This window comes from Lissotriton vulgaris, chromosome 12 (assembly GCF_964263255.1).
Source record: "Lissotriton vulgaris chromosome 12, aLisVul1.2, whole genome shotgun sequence".
Classification (NCBI taxonomy): Eukaryota; Metazoa; Chordata; class Amphibia; order Caudata; family Salamandridae; genus Lissotriton; species Lissotriton vulgaris.
The window spans coordinates 287,062,102-287,077,730 of NC_141700.1; the positions used below are offsets into that span (position 1 = coordinate 287,062,102).

Below are 15,629 nucleotides of genomic sequence, written 5' to 3' on the forward strand. Positions count from 1 at the left end.
AGTAGGCACCGGAGCGAGAATTGTCGAGGCCATGGAATTTTTGAGCTCGAAAACCGCTGAGGCGGGGAATCGAACCCTGGTCCATGGTCGATCCCAGCATCCGGGTCTGCCGCCTCTAACCACTGAGCCACACTTCTCCTACTCCAGTATGGCATGGTATTGCTTGTCATTGTATAGTATGGTATGGTATTTTATTGCCTGTCATTATATAGTGTTGAATGGTATGACCTGTTGGTGTATACTATAGTATGGCATGGTATGATAAGGCCTGTCATTGTACAGTATGGTATAGTATGGTATGTAATTGACTTTCATTTTATAATAGTACTGGTAAGGTATGGCCTGTCGTATAGTATGGTATGGTATGGCCTGTCATTTTATAATATCGAATGGCATGGTGTGGCCTGTCGTTGTATAGTATGGTATGGTACGCACTGTCATTGTATAATATGGAATGGTATGATATGGCTTGTCAATATATAGTATGGTATTATATGGACTGTCATTGTATGGTATGGAACGGTATGGATTGGTAAGGCCTGTCATTGTATGGTATGGTATGGTAAGATCAGGCCTTTCATTGTAAGGTATGGTATGAACTGTAATTTTGCTGTATGGTATGACATGCCCTGTCATTGTGGTATGGTATAGTATGGTATGTTATGGTATAGTTTGGTATGGTATGGTATGGTATGGCATGGCCTGACATTGTGTAGTATGGTATAGTGTGATGTGGTATGGTATGGTATGGCCTGCAAATTATAAAATAGTATGGTATGGCCTGTCACTGTGTAATATGGTATGGAATGGCCTCTAGTTCTATAGCAATGTAGGGTATGGTATGCTATGTTCACTCATTGTATGGTATGGTATGGCCTGTAGTTGTATAGTATGGTACAGTATGCCTGTTTTTGTATTTAAGTTATGGTATGGCTTGTCATTGTATACTATAGTATAGTACATGTAGTATGTATGTCCTGTAATTGCATAGTAAAGTATAGTATGCCGTGTCATTGCATGGTATGGCTTTGTATCATATGGAATGACCTGGCATTAAATAGTATGTAATGGTGAATAAATGATTCATAGAGCGCGCAGCCGTCCCACAGACATCAATTGCTACCTAGGCTGAACAGAGGGAGACAAGTGCAATGCTAATTTCCATAACTGTGATACCCAGGTTTTCATTTTTTTTGTTGTTGAAGGATTGTTCATTGGCAGATGCTCAAATTTTTCAATGGAGGAGCATTCCAGAGTACAGGGTCCCAGAAGGAAAAATACCGGCCACCTAAACGAGATCGCCATAATGCTGATTAAGAGGATCTGAGAGATCTTTTAGGATGGAATGGTCTAATTTTGTCCCTCAAGTACAGCGGAGTTCTGTTATGAAACACCCTAAAGGTAATAATAATACATTTGCAGTAGATACCTAGTCGCACCGGAAGCCAATGTAGGTTTCTCAGGTGTTCCGAAAAGGATTCCTATCTGGGACACTCAGTAGAAGCCTGGTGGCTGCATGCTGTATCAGATATACACAGCTAAGGAGATAGTCTGGAAGACTCAAATACAAAATGTTGGAATAGTCCAAAGGAGAGGTGATCGGAGAAGGATCAATGGTTTTCCTAACACATTCAGGAACAAGCCTAATAATTGTTTTAAGGCTTTTGTGTAGGCCTTCACCTGCGGAGCAAAAGATAACTCCTTGTAAAATTTGACTTTAAAATTCCTAACCTCCTCCAGTGGAGTGGGGGAATGCCAAATTCTGAGGGCCACTATGCAGTAGATCAGTTTGAGGGAGCACAGTGAAAGAGTAGTAATTCAGTTTTAGGCAAGTTTAGTTTTAAACAACAGCTCCTCATCCAGTTATCCACTCCCACGAGGCAAGATTGAAAAGTGTGTTGTAGTTAACTATTAACCTCTGAGAAGGGGAACAGTAGTTGATTGTCGTCTGCATATGACAGCACCTTAAATCGAAAAGGCTGAATGATCTCCGATGAAGGTCCCTTTTAGACATTGCAACTTTTAAAACTATTCTTCAATCAATTGAATCACGTTCCCCAGTAGATCCCTTACCACCTAGCATGTTCAGGCAATTGGTTTCTAGCATGTTACTCATTATAATGGATCTCCTCAACCCCTCTCTAAGCAAGGGGTTTATCCACCATAGGCGGAAACATGCTGTGGTTCTTCTATTCTTGTAAAAAGACAATTGGAGCCTGCCAATTTGTCAAACATTCGCCCAATCTCTCTGCTACCCATTTCTCCAACAGTTTTGGAGAAACATCTTAATGTTTACCTCACTTTGTTTGTGGAGGCTCAAACTTTCTCCATTCATTCCAGTCTGGTTTAGGGCTTAACACAGAACTGAATCCGCTGTCTTAGGTGTAACCGAGTTCTTGAGGCAGCGCCTTGATTAGGGTGGAACAGCTGCACTCATTTTGTTAGACCTCAGCGCGGCCTTTGATACTTTGTCTCACTCCATCTTGGTGGAAATATTGATGGCACTTGCCTTGAAGGCCCTGCTCTGGATTGGCTTAGATAGTTTCTAAAAGATCATTCCTTTCAAATCTTTTCTTCCAGTGCCAAATCCGAGACACACGCTTTAACCTCTGGAGTCCCTCAGGGTTCTGTGCTGAGGACGATGCTGTTTACCATCAACATCCGCCTTTTATTGGGTGAATTGAAAATTAGTGGCCAGACCCTATTTTCTTATGCAGATGACATTGACATACAAATCATCTTTACCTTGTCATCTGCACAAAATCATGGACCTTCTGATCTAGCCTGGGCTTGAGTCACATCTCCTCATGGATGAATAAAAACTTGCTCAAGGTCAATGGCGATAAAACTGAGGTCATGATTCTGGGCAAGAACTCTGTGACATTGGCCTGATTCCCTAGGGGCTGTGCCCATTCCATCCCTGAAGGCTAAAAGCCTTGGCTTCTTTCTGGATGATAAGTTATCTATGAAGCCTCAAGTGGCCAAGGTGACTGCCACTTGTTTTGCAGTTCTCAAGTGGCTGAAAAAGATTATTTGGACGATCCCCGCTTTTATGCAAAGGCCCTAGTCCTATTTAGATTAGACTATAGCAATGTGTTGTACCTAGGAGCTGACAAAGCTACAATCTTCGGGTGCAGGTAGTGCAGAATGTAGCCGCTAGGCTACTCTATCAGCTTCCTAAATCTGCCTCAGTCTCTAATCTTTTCCATGAGTTGCATTGGCAAGCAATCGCTGACCGCATCGAATTTAAAGCTTTATGCTACATAATCAAGGTGAATGCAGGACTCAGACTGCGATACATTCAGGATTGCTGTATCATCCCTCTTGTTCCCTGAGATCCCTGAACCGTACCTTGTTCACTTTGCCTAAGTTACGCTTGACTCGCATGAAAGGGCATTGCTTTGCATATCTAGGCCGAAACTCTGGAATTCCCTTTGGGAGTTGCTGAGAAACTGTGCATCATTTCTTGCTTTCCGTAAAGGCCTGAAGTCTAGATTTTTCTAATCTGCTGCTCCTATGCACCCCTCCTATCTGCCTTGTACCAGGGAACTCTTAGGGGGAGCTGTGCGCATTACAAATTTCAATAATAATAATAATAATGGCCTGTCATTCTATAGCATGCTATTGTATGGTAATGTCTGTCATTGTATAGTATGGAATGGTATAGCAAGGCCTTTCATGGTATGATTTAGTATGGTACGATCTGTCATTGTATAGGATGGTATGGTATCGTACAGTACGGTATGGTACGGCCTTTCATTGTATGGTATGGCATGGTATGTATAGCCTTTCATTGTAGAGGATGGTATGTATTGCGTGTCATGGTATAGTATGGCATGGCACGTCATTGTATAATATGGTATGGAATTGAATAGAATAGTATGGTATTGTAGGGAATGTCATGGTATGGTCTGTCATAATATAGTTAAGCCATTATTGTATAGTATACTATGTCATAATATGTCCTGTCATTGTATGGTATGGCAAGGCTGGACATGTTTTTGTGTAGTATGGTACGGACTGTTATTGTATAGTATTGCATTATATTGTATGGCTTGCATTATGTGGTATGGTATAGTAAGTTATGGCCTGTCATTGTATGGTATGGTATGGCATGGTAAGGCCCCTGATTGAATACTATGGTATTGTATAGTATGGTTTGGCATGGTCTGCCACTGTATGGTATGGTATATTATTGTATGGTATGTTATGGCCCATTGTTGCATGATTTGGTATGTTATGGTGTGGCCTGTCATTGTATGTATGGTAGCATATGGTAAGGTATGATTTGCACTGTATTATATAGTATGCCTTGCAATTCTATTGTATGGTGTGTCATGCTATGGAAAAGCCTTTCACTGTAAAGTATGCAATGGTTTGTCTTTGTATAGTATGGCCTGTTATGTAAGGTATGTATGTCCTTTCATTGTACAGTATGGTATGGTATGGTATGGTATGGTATGATAAGGCCAGTCATTGTATAGTATGGTTTGGTTTGTCATTGTATAGAATGGTATGGTATGGCACGGCATGGACTGCCATTGTATGGTATTGTATGGTATGATATGCTATTGTATGACCCGTCATTATATACTATGGTATGACCTGTCAAGTATGGTATGGTATGTATGGCCATTCATTGTATAGGATGGTATGGTATGGCTTGTCATTGTATAGTATTGCTTAACCTGTCATTGTTTAGCATGGTGTGATACATAACATAGAACATAGATATGTTGACCAGGTGAAGGAGTCAAAAGTATCCAACCGACGAGAGGACTTCCCTGGGTGCAAAATCTGAAATGTTCCTGCTCTGAGCTTTCTATGCCAAAACCAATGGCTTTGGTGAGACCATGTCCAATTACTAGCTTGCCTTGTGGAACTCATTGTAGGACATGCCCTGCAACCTTTCCCAGTTGGAGATGTCAGATAACATTACCATAGATGCATCAATGTAGGTACACGGCTGCAAAACCCGAACCCCACTGCAAATCACCCATCAAAGAAACCCATGACATTTTACATGCCCATGTGTTAGGATTGATTGGGATGGGTAAGAAGAACCCACATCTATGAAGCACCACAGTGGGGTTAACCCCAAACCTCAACACCACATTGCCCACGCTCACTTCAGTGAGGTGTCTGTCAAACCACCACTCAGTCACAGAGTTTCTTCAGTGGGAAATCGACAACAGTAGGCTTACACCAACAGTACGAAGTACTAGGACCGCAAGTAATCCGTAAAAGCTATGCTAAAAAAAAAACCACTGCAACAGTACAATCCCTCCTGCCTCTTTAAAGCGGAGCTTTTAAAAGAAGATTGCTCTGGTAATAACAGATAGCAAAAGCATGTGTCACTACGTTTATCGACAGGCTTGTAGCTTCCATTAACGTTTTAGGTGCATAATATGTGGTAAACAATTCCTAACCACATGAACGTATTCCGACTTTAATGAGTTTAGGATGACCTTACAATCTGATGTGTGGGTCACCCAACTAATATCTTACAATCTCTTTACTGGCCAGCTAAATAAACAGTATCAGTACAGACTCCTCACTTGTAATGGTCAGATGCTGTTCCTGCAATCTTGTAGGAGACTGAGGAGCTGTTCTCCAAATTACCTACTAGGAAATTATTTTCACTTTAATATTTATGATAAAGGAAGACAATTTGCCTTTCCTATTAAAATGCACATATTTAATTAAATTAACTTACAGGTTGTAGTTGATAAGGCATCAAATTGTAGATGAATGCCTAATATAAAAACTTCAAATTCGATGAAAATTGTGACACGTGAAGGATTTTGTCCCAGATAACACAGTGTTTTTAATTTGGTCCAAACTTTGATATAGAAAAGGATGTCCATAAGAGGCCATTGAGCAGGGTGTTAACATCCTGCTTTATGGCCTCCAAGACTCCACTCTGGCGCCCCTAAAAGGCAGCCTTCATGTGGTGGCATGTCTCAGCAAGGGCTTGAAAAAATGAAATCATATCAATCCCATCTCGATGGAAATCCATTGTCTCCCCTTGCCAACCTGCTCCGAGGGGTTCAGAACGAACTGCATCATTTACGACGCCATCATGAGCATCGCCTCTTCTCTGTATTATCCCCCTGGCACTTGCAAGACTCGGGAGATGGCGATGTGGCGCCTCCAGGCTGATGGGGGCTTGACCTCCCCTGCCCCATCGAGTAATGATTGTAATATACCTCTGCCATACTGGCCACGGGTCCGGGCGCTCACTCACACGACCGCCCGCTGATACACAACACTGCACAATACTCCCCCTGACACACCCCACCTCCCCTATTTCCCCCCCCCCCCCTTGTTCTTTTTGCATAAATTGTTTTTCCTTCCTCGTCTCACTCGAGGTACGTTTAGTGGCACTTGAAACATCCGTTTTATTATTTTCACCGTTGATTGCCCTGTCTGGCCCTTTGCCCCCAATTGGAACTAGTTTGGGAGTTAATATGGCAGGTTCAACTGAGAATACATTGCCCTACAACTGGAATAGTATCAATTACAATGCAGCTAAATTATAGAACAGAACTGCTCTAGCCTTATTGCTACAGGGCTAGATACATGCAGAACCTATCCTGCATACAATGTAACTGCATTACTTACCTGTGCTGAAATTTCTCTTATGCAATGGTATTTGAAAAGATGCTTACCGTTATACTTTGGCGATGTACATCCATTTATCGAAAGATTGATTACATGAACCAATAAAATATATTCAAGCAAAAAAAAAATCAAAAAAAAAATCAGAGGGTCTATATTAGACTACCATATGTATCAGTACTGCGGATAATGGTGTAACACCGCGTCGATATTACAGAATCTCTGTGTAAAACGGACAAGAACTGTTGAGTCTATTGATTTGGTTATTTTGTTGTAAAATATAAAAACAAGACGTCATTTGAATGAAAATACGAAATGTTAGTAGACGTGATGCATATAATACTTCCTATGCTGTCAGATCCGACGTTATTGGCTGAAGAGCTGTGTATAATTTATATTCCTACTTAGTGATGTGTTGCAGCCGGCCAGGGTTGTAGGCTCCATGCTGTGTACTGCTTACACATGCTAATAAACGTCTTTTTAAAAAAAAATATAAAAAAATGAGCAGCACCTCCTCTCATCTTACTGACAAGAGTACCCTCGGTGGTTATCAGCACACCTCCTGACTAAGAAGTGCACAAAAGACAAAACATATGACTCCAGTCCTCTTGCATGCTCCCAGGATCTGGAACAACATCTCAATATGCATTAGGCCCGCCCAATGCTGCTCCAGGGTAGGAAAGAGTTAATGACTAGCCCCTTGAAGAAACTCTAGAAAATAAAGCATTACCCACCCACAACCTAGCTATCTCTCCTATCACTCACTGACTTTGATTAGGTTTGCGATATAGACATACATAAAGCCTATACACAACCAGAATAAAAATGAAGATGCTGCCCTACCATGATGCACTCCTTCTTGGCTCTCTTAGCCTGCTGAACTGCGTCCCGCTCCTCCTTCGTAAGAACCAGAGACGCTGCCTTAATGCGAACAAATTCCTGGGGGGTCATGATGAGAGACGTTCCAGAAGGATCTTCTGATGGTACACTGCAAGGAGAAGCAAGGTGGGAGGAAATTAATGCAACATGAAATACAACGCCTTTCTTGTGGCTGAGTTTCAATGATTCTGCACTATTTACAAACTCCAGTTTGGAAAGATAAATTTACAATGCAGATAGGTTTGCCACTCGTAAATGCTATTTTTTATGTGGCAGAAATTATTTCTAGTGGTTTAGCATCTGCAGCTGAGACCATAAACCCTACATTTTATGATAGATCACATTTTTATTGTACTCAGTTACTTGTGTCAAATTAAGAAGCTCATGTAATGCCTTACTGTGCTGCTCTACCTCTCGAAAGGTAAGTGTTGCCTTGGTTCTAAAAGTCTCTTCTACCACAACCAATTCCTCCTCTAATTACCAATGCAAAGATGGGACACAAGAAGAAGTACCGGAATGTGTGTCTCAGCCTTGGTTAGTGAATTAGAGATAGAAGAGGAAATTTAGATGGAAAATAATGTAATTGCCGTTTCTCATCAGCTGGTCCAAATGATATTATTAAAACAATGTTTTATTAAAACTATTGCTGTTGTGCCAAACAATATACAAATGATGGATGAAAAAACAAACAAATCTAAAACTATAGCAAAAATTAACGCATACATTTATATCATTAACATATCCACATTGTGTAATTAATAAAACCCAAACTTATTGTTCTTTTTCAATAAAATAGTGCATAGTTATTGTTAATGTTAGTTATGCTTATAGAGCGCGAACTGATACCCAAAGGTGCCCTGGCGCTATGAGAAGACCTACTGTGGGCTGGAAGGTGAGAGGAGAGACACCCGATCAAGTGAAAATTCTACATGATGGCCTCACATCCATTGTTGAGACTTGTACGAATGTAGATTACAGTTCGGCGTCATCAGTTGTAGTTGAGTGCAACTATATTCCCACTCTTGCTCGCTTATAGTGTCCCCAAGGTATTTATTAACTGCCCCTGCTTGCTCTGACTGTGACGTGTTGTACAAACGGGTGACCAGTTTCTATGGCCAGGTGCTCTCAATCGTGCCTGTAAAGCTAAAAGTGTTGGTGGCTCTGCCGGGAACGAGTCATATAAGTCCTTCAACACCATCTGTAAGCGCATGTGAGCAAACTGCTTCATTTGTCTGCCGTGCGCACTAAGCAATGGGTCCTCTCTCCGAATGAAGCTACCACGTGGGAACACATCCGCCATAGTGGTCAGTTTCATCTCAGCAAGAAGCTGCAGCACCCTTTTTAGGTCGAAGCCTGCATTGCAGGGCATGCCCTGCTGCAGGCAGAGAGATATTGTGAGGAGAAGAATTCAGTACGTCGTGAAACCACGCCCTTTTTTTCCATTGGCAGGCCTCTCGAAACGGAGGCCTGCCATTGGAAAAAGCTCCTGTTTAGCAGATTTGTCTGCTCTGGATTCCGCCTCTCGAGGACTCCATGACCTGCCTTACGGTAGCACGACAATATTTTCAGAAATATTGCCTTGGCAACCATGAGGCAGGTCAGAGAGTCCTGGAGGGGCGGGATTCAGTATCCTGTTTCCTCGGCGGTGGAGCAGGTAGGGGAGAGGCGGTGTTTGTTTCTTCTGTGACCGAAAGTTTCGGATGGTACGCAAGTGGAAGTGCGGGAGCATAGACGGGGGATATCTTGGGCTTGACTCGCCAGCATATGGCAGGCTCTCGAGGTGCAGCGTACTGTCTGTATTCTGTCACTGTGGGTGAAGGACACGGGGTCCGAGATAAAAGCTGTCAATGGTGTCAGATATTCACTGTCCCTCTCCACCGCCACATGTGGAACATAAGCATGCGGCTGCAACCAATAATAAGCATGCTGTGCCTGCGCACAATAGTAATATAATTCAGGTGCCCCAAAACCTCCTTTGTGGTACGGTTTTGTTAAAATATATATTAAATGTTCTGGCTTGCTTCCCCGCCCATGTGAGCTTCTGCATGGCGGTCTTCAATTTCGTGAACAGCGCTTGTGTCAACCAAATGGGGATATTACTGAATAAATATAAACATTTCGGCAGTACTATCATTTTTTGTAAAGCTATGCAGTCCGCTAGCGAGAGGGGCATCCGCACCCATTTGTCTAATTGTTCCTCCAGCTTTGTCATGGCTCTTCCATAGTTTTCCCTCACCACTAGATCCGGGTCTCTATGCACCCATATGCCCAGACCAGATATTGTACCGGGTTCGTGTGCCATTTCAGGGGATAATCCAGTGTGGGTGCCATTGTGACTGGTGTGAGTGGTACATGTAAGCATATGTTACTCCAACAATATTAATAACATGAAAATCATTTTTGTTTCTCCCATCCACAGAGAAGTATGACTTATATGTTTTTTCACATTTTACATTTTGACTGTATATTTAATCTGTCTAAATGACAATACGGTTGGTTCATAATGCTCTATATTCACAAGTCAGGGTTTATACATTCAGTTTGTGGTGGAAAGACCAGTAATTATGGAAACTGTGTTGGCCCCATCTGCTTGGGAGCGTGGTGAACGCATGGCAACACTTTCCACAAATTAGGGCAAAGCCATCCAACATTGAGAGATTCCGAGAGGCCCCTTCTGCTAGCCCTGGCATTTTAGCCACCAGCAGTTTCCATGCTTTGATTTTTAAAGTTGCATGCACAGCGTAGAAGCAAAACCACAAGCCAAAGAATAGATTGAAGTGTTGATTTAAAAGTGCGGAGCCCTTTTACAGGTCTACCATTTGGCAGTGGGACCACTTCATGAGCTAGGAAAGTCCACACAAAAGCAGCGTTACTTCCATGTCAGGGGGTGAAGAGCTCAGAAAAGCAGCATAGAAGATGCTGACAGAATGAGTTTTCGAAAACGTAAGAAACTAAAGCTGAAAAGTATATTGTGCAAAACAGTAGAATGATTAATCATCCCCAAGGCACCACAGGGGTTGCAAGCACTGGACCGACACTGTTTTATTTTTTTCGTAGGGGAGACTGTACAAACACTGATGAACAAAGATTTACCAAAGTTAGGAAACCTCGAGAAATACTACTTGAATTGGTAGAATAAAAATGCTGAAAACAGGAAACCTTAGGTAAAAAAAATCTTCAAAAATAATGATTGAAACTGATGTGGTGGATGCATAGCATCTGGAGGAGGGGGGAATGAGCTACATTAGCCTAAAAAAAGATTTTTCCTGAAGTACAGTGAATAAGACAGAGTATCCTCATTTGATTTCTGGCATTATGTTATAATTTGAGGATTTACAGCTAAATACCAGTAAATCCTAGGTCAAATGCAGAAGAAAATGTACTAAACTGAAACTGTCCAACTGGCAGTCTCCCATGGACACATACATTTATAATACTCGTATACAGTAGGTCTACCTCATAAGGATTTAGATATGATACAAGATTGTTGGTTTAACAAGTTCTGACTGCCAAATGTTATAAATATATTAACAGATATGCACAGATGGCCAGAGAAATGATCACGGACATGACGTTGGCATTATATCTCAAGGATGAGTAAATTTGCAAGAGGACTGAAGATGACAAATTCAATCTTTGTCAAGAAAAGAGGAAATGATGGCATATGCTGATAATGTGCCCAATATTGTAGTTTACAGAAAACTACTAATGGTGAAATAGTGGTTTCAAATGTATAATCTGTTTTTTAATTAATCTTTTTATTAAACATTCATCAAGATCTGAAATAAATTACAGAGGAATCAATTACATCACATTCAGAGGAAAAAACATTTAACACCTTTTTATGCCAGAGCGTCATGGGTATAAATTATGGGGTGGAGGGATCGTCTGTTTCAATGTGAAGCGGGGTGTTGCAGATATGGCCACTATTGGAGTTCCAGGGGTCCCATATTTTAGACCACTTCCTGGGGCATCCTCAGGAAGTATAAACCGTCCTTTCTCTATACATACACCAGTCAAGGTCTTCCTTCCTGGCCTCCACTGTTGGCGGCTGTGCCGCCCCTCACAGTTGTCCTATGTCCTAGGATGCTTGATTCCGGTCCAGGAAAGACATGGCTTGGCAGTTCGGGCTGGACTGCTCCCATGAGGCACAGGGTCAAGGCTGATTTGCATATGGCCATGTCCCTCTTTGCCAGCATAAGCCCTAGTGTGGCCCATTGGGTGCAGTGGTATTCAAGTCTGTGGGTTCCCATATGTTTAAGAGGCATTAACGTGCATCGAGGTGACAATAGAGAGCACTTCGCTCAGTACTGCATGAACATTTCGCCAGTATGCCTGTATGTACTCGCACTCCAATAGGATGTGAAGAAATGTTCCTTCCTGGTCACATTGTCTCCTACAATCACCTCAGTCAACCCTGTCTATGCGTACCAGGCTGGTCCCTGTGATATATATACTATGGAGAATTTTGAGTTGAACTAGTCGAAGTTTGGCAGAAATTGCTATTACTCTTGGTGAGAACACCGCTTCTTGCCAGTCCGCATCGTCCATCTCGATACTATCCATCACCCATTTCTCACATAGCGGCCCAAGGGAGTCTGCCATATTGTTTATTAGTTGTTTATAAGTCAGTGATATGGTTTTCTCAGGCAAGTCCCCGTCCAACAATCTATCTTCCAGCTGAGCAGGTTCTGGTGGGAAGGAGCCATCTGGGAAGTGGGAAGTTAGTGTATGTCTGATTTGCAAGGAAATGTAAATGCCAGCATTTGTAAACATACAGCTATCTCCGGAGAGGTGTCCCGGCTCTGGGGGCCATCGGGAAGATTAAGCAAGCTATTGCCCAGAGTCACATGGTGCTGGGCTAACCTGTCGCCAGAGCCGGGGATCGAACCTTGAACCCTCTGGTCCAGAGTCAGGCACCCTGGCTGCTGCGCCACACCTCTTCCACTACGAAAGTGTTCCGTGGTGGCCAGTTCGTGCTGTTGCTTCAAGGAAGCAAAGGATTTCACTTCACCCTTTTCCCACATGTCTCTGACCTGGGAAATCCCAATGAGGTCCCATTTATCAAACCCCTTCGATTTCCGTAGGTTGCCTAATAGTTCGGAGTCCCACGATGGAGTAGCTAGAGTCAGCTTTCGGTCCCAGCCCAAAGTTTTATTTGCGGAGTGCCAGACGCAGACCGAGTGGTCAGTCGGTCCAGTCAAGGGGTACATTTTGGGTTTGGAATAGAGTGCCCTATTATAATTCCCCCCGGTAGGATCCATTTATCCATAGCATACCCGGGATCATCAGGTTGACCGTAGGTGCCCTGATTGATGGCTGCCAGATGGGCCGCCCAATAATATCTTTTAATATCAGGGAGGCTAATCCCCACGTTGCACCAATTTAGTGTGAGCTTGGTCAATGCTATGCAGGGTTTCCCACTGATCTCTCTGCAGGCCCATGATCTCTCTGAAATACGGTGCCGGTACAGGGTCCAATGTGTGCTGCAAGGCGTAAAGGAAACGGGGCAGCGACTTCATCTTAAAAAGGGCCGCCTTGCCCAGTAACGAGAGCGGAAGAGTTTTCCAGCTAGCTATGTCGCGTTTAAGCCTCTGCAGCGGCGGGAGGTTTTGGGTATAACGGAGTTTGGAGTCCAATGTAATATATATACCTAGATACTTAAAGCCCACCGTGTTGATTTGGATTGGGCAGCCAGTCGGAGAGAGGGTGGTACGCACTTGAGGACATATAGGAGGAATTTAGTCCAGTTAATGGAGAAGTCAGAATATCTACCAAAGATCGCCATAATGTCTAGGACACACACCAATGACTTCCTCGGGGAGGCCAGGAACAGAAGGATGCCATCAGCATACAAGGAGATACGTCTTCCCACGTTGGAGACCAGCGTAGACCTCGTATTGCCGGATCCTGACAAATCCATGCCGCGAGTGGTTCGAGGGCGAGGGCGAACAGGAGGCGGGGAAGGGGGAAGGGGGAAGCCATGCCGGGTACCCTGACTTAGAGTGAATGTGACTGATTTTTTGTTATTGACTACGACCTGGGCTTGGGGTTCCGAGTATAGAATCCGTACCCACTGAATGAATTCCGGGCCGGAAACCCAGTTTCGCAAGAACAGCAAAGAGGTAGGGCCATTCAAAGGTGTCAAATGCCATGGTTGCATCCAATGAAACCACCACAGCATCCTCTTGGATGGTATCTATTCTTCCTAGCACTCCATGCAATCTGCGCAAGTCAGCGCCGTGTTGCAGTGTGGCATAAAGCCCGATTGGTCAGGATGGACTAGGCTTCCAATTACTTTGACCAGACGGTTTGCTAGGAGTTTGGCCAGGACTTTGAGTTCTGCGTTTAGTAATGAGATCAGTCTATACGAGGCACAATCAGTTTAGGGTTTACCCTCCTTATGAATAGTGACCAATGTGGCCACTCTCTGATCTTGCGGCAGAGTCTTTAACTCTGTGCTCTCTTCGGACATGGCCTTTAGATACGGGCTAGTTTGTCAGGGTTCAGTCTGTAGAGCTCAATGGGCAGACCATTTGGGCCTAAAGCCTTACCAGAGCGCAGTGACCTAATAGCTTGCGCTAGTTCATCATTAGTTAACGCACTGTTTAAGAAGTGACGGTCTTCCTCCGACAAGACTGGGAGCGCTATGTCACGTAGTAAATCATGGGAATCGTCTTCGGTGTATAGCACACTTGTAGTTTATACTGCCTTATAGTGAGTGGCAAAGTGTTTTGCAATTTCTTGAGGGTCGTGGTCATTGTGTTGTCTGTACTCACCAGTGTTGGTACCAAGCGCCTCGCCCATTCCTTTTTGTCGAGCCAGGCTATCAGTTTCCCTGCTTTGTCCGCTAGGTCATACACCCTACCCAACTTTTCTCTGTCAAGGACTTTGGCCCTGTCTGTTACTAGAGCTTTGTACTCCTCTTGGTTGAGGCGTAGTGTGTGCAGTTTCTCCTGTTTGACCCCGGTCTGTAGTTCACTTTCTATTCTATCTATTTCTGCCTTCATTTCTACAGTCTCCTGTCTATCTTTCTACATGCCAGCGATGAGCGACAGTGCTTGTCCCCTAAGTATAGACTTGAACCCTTCCCACAGAGTCTGAGAAGAGTCTACTTAGCCCTCGTTCTCTTGGAAGTAGGCGTCTATGGCTATTAACAATGTTTTTCGGATTCACAGGTCCCGGAGATGCCATGGGTTAATCAGGGCGACACTCCCCACTTGAGTTTGGCCCAGGACTATGGGAATCCAAACAGGGGAGTGGTCCGATATTCCCCTTGCTAGGTGTTTGACTCCATGGAATGGGGCAGTTTGAGAAGCCGGGATCAGGATGTAATCAATGCGGGAGAGACTATGGTGAGCTCCGGAGTGAAAAGTGTGTTGGATTGTCTCTGGGTGATGCAACCTCCACCCATCAACCAGTCCCAGTGCATCGAGAAAGTCAGGCAGCTACCTGTTAGAGGATCTGAGTTCGCGCGGAGGGTGTCTATCTAGTGTGCCCGAGGCCACAGAATTGAAGTCACCCCCGACCACCAGGAGACCTTCCGGCAAAGAGAGTAGGAGAGTGCCCAAAACTGTAAATGTAGTGTGTTGGAGACGAGGCGGCACATAAACCGACAGGAGTGTAAGCGTGTAGCCCTTCCAGGCACCTGTAACTCCTACATATCTGCCTCTATTGTCCGTCCAGGTTGAGCTCATGGCTAAAGGGAAGGAAGTTTTCACCATTATGCCTACTCCCTATGAGCTAGTCGTGAACCCTGCGTGCGCTATTAACTGGTATCCCCACCTATTGAGTGCCTTACAGGAGTTTCCCACGAGATGTGTTTCCTGGAGCAGAATAACATCTGGGGCATGTCGCTTGAAGTGTTGCAATACGACACTGTGTTTAATTTTGTCTCTAAGTCCATTAACGTCCCAGCTCAATAGTTTAACACTTTTGTCCCATTCCATACTCATTGGGGTTAAAGTAAAGTCCATGTTCCTCTGTGTGATTGTCAGCTTTTACTGTTGATGCAACTTGAATAATATAAGACAATGATAGTAAACCCAACCCAACTCCCCCTACCCCAGCCCCTCCCTCTTCCCGCTCCCACTGAAAGAAACAAGGAAAACAATTAAAGAAGAACTCCC

General features: G+C 43.7%; 1 protein-coding gene across 1 annotated transcript in view; it reads right to left on the reverse strand.

Moving 5' to 3' along the window:
- CFAP45 (cilia and flagella associated protein 45) overlaps window positions 1-15,629 on the reverse strand; it is a 377,198-nt gene that overhangs the window by 266,051 nt on the left and 95,518 nt on the right. Inside the window, exon 4 of the mRNA XM_086945062.1 lies at window positions 7,465-7,609. Within this exon, the coding sequence (XP_086801188.1) occupies window positions 7,465-7,609 (145 nt within the window). The remainder of the gene's footprint in view (window positions 1-7,464; window positions 7,610-15,629) is intronic.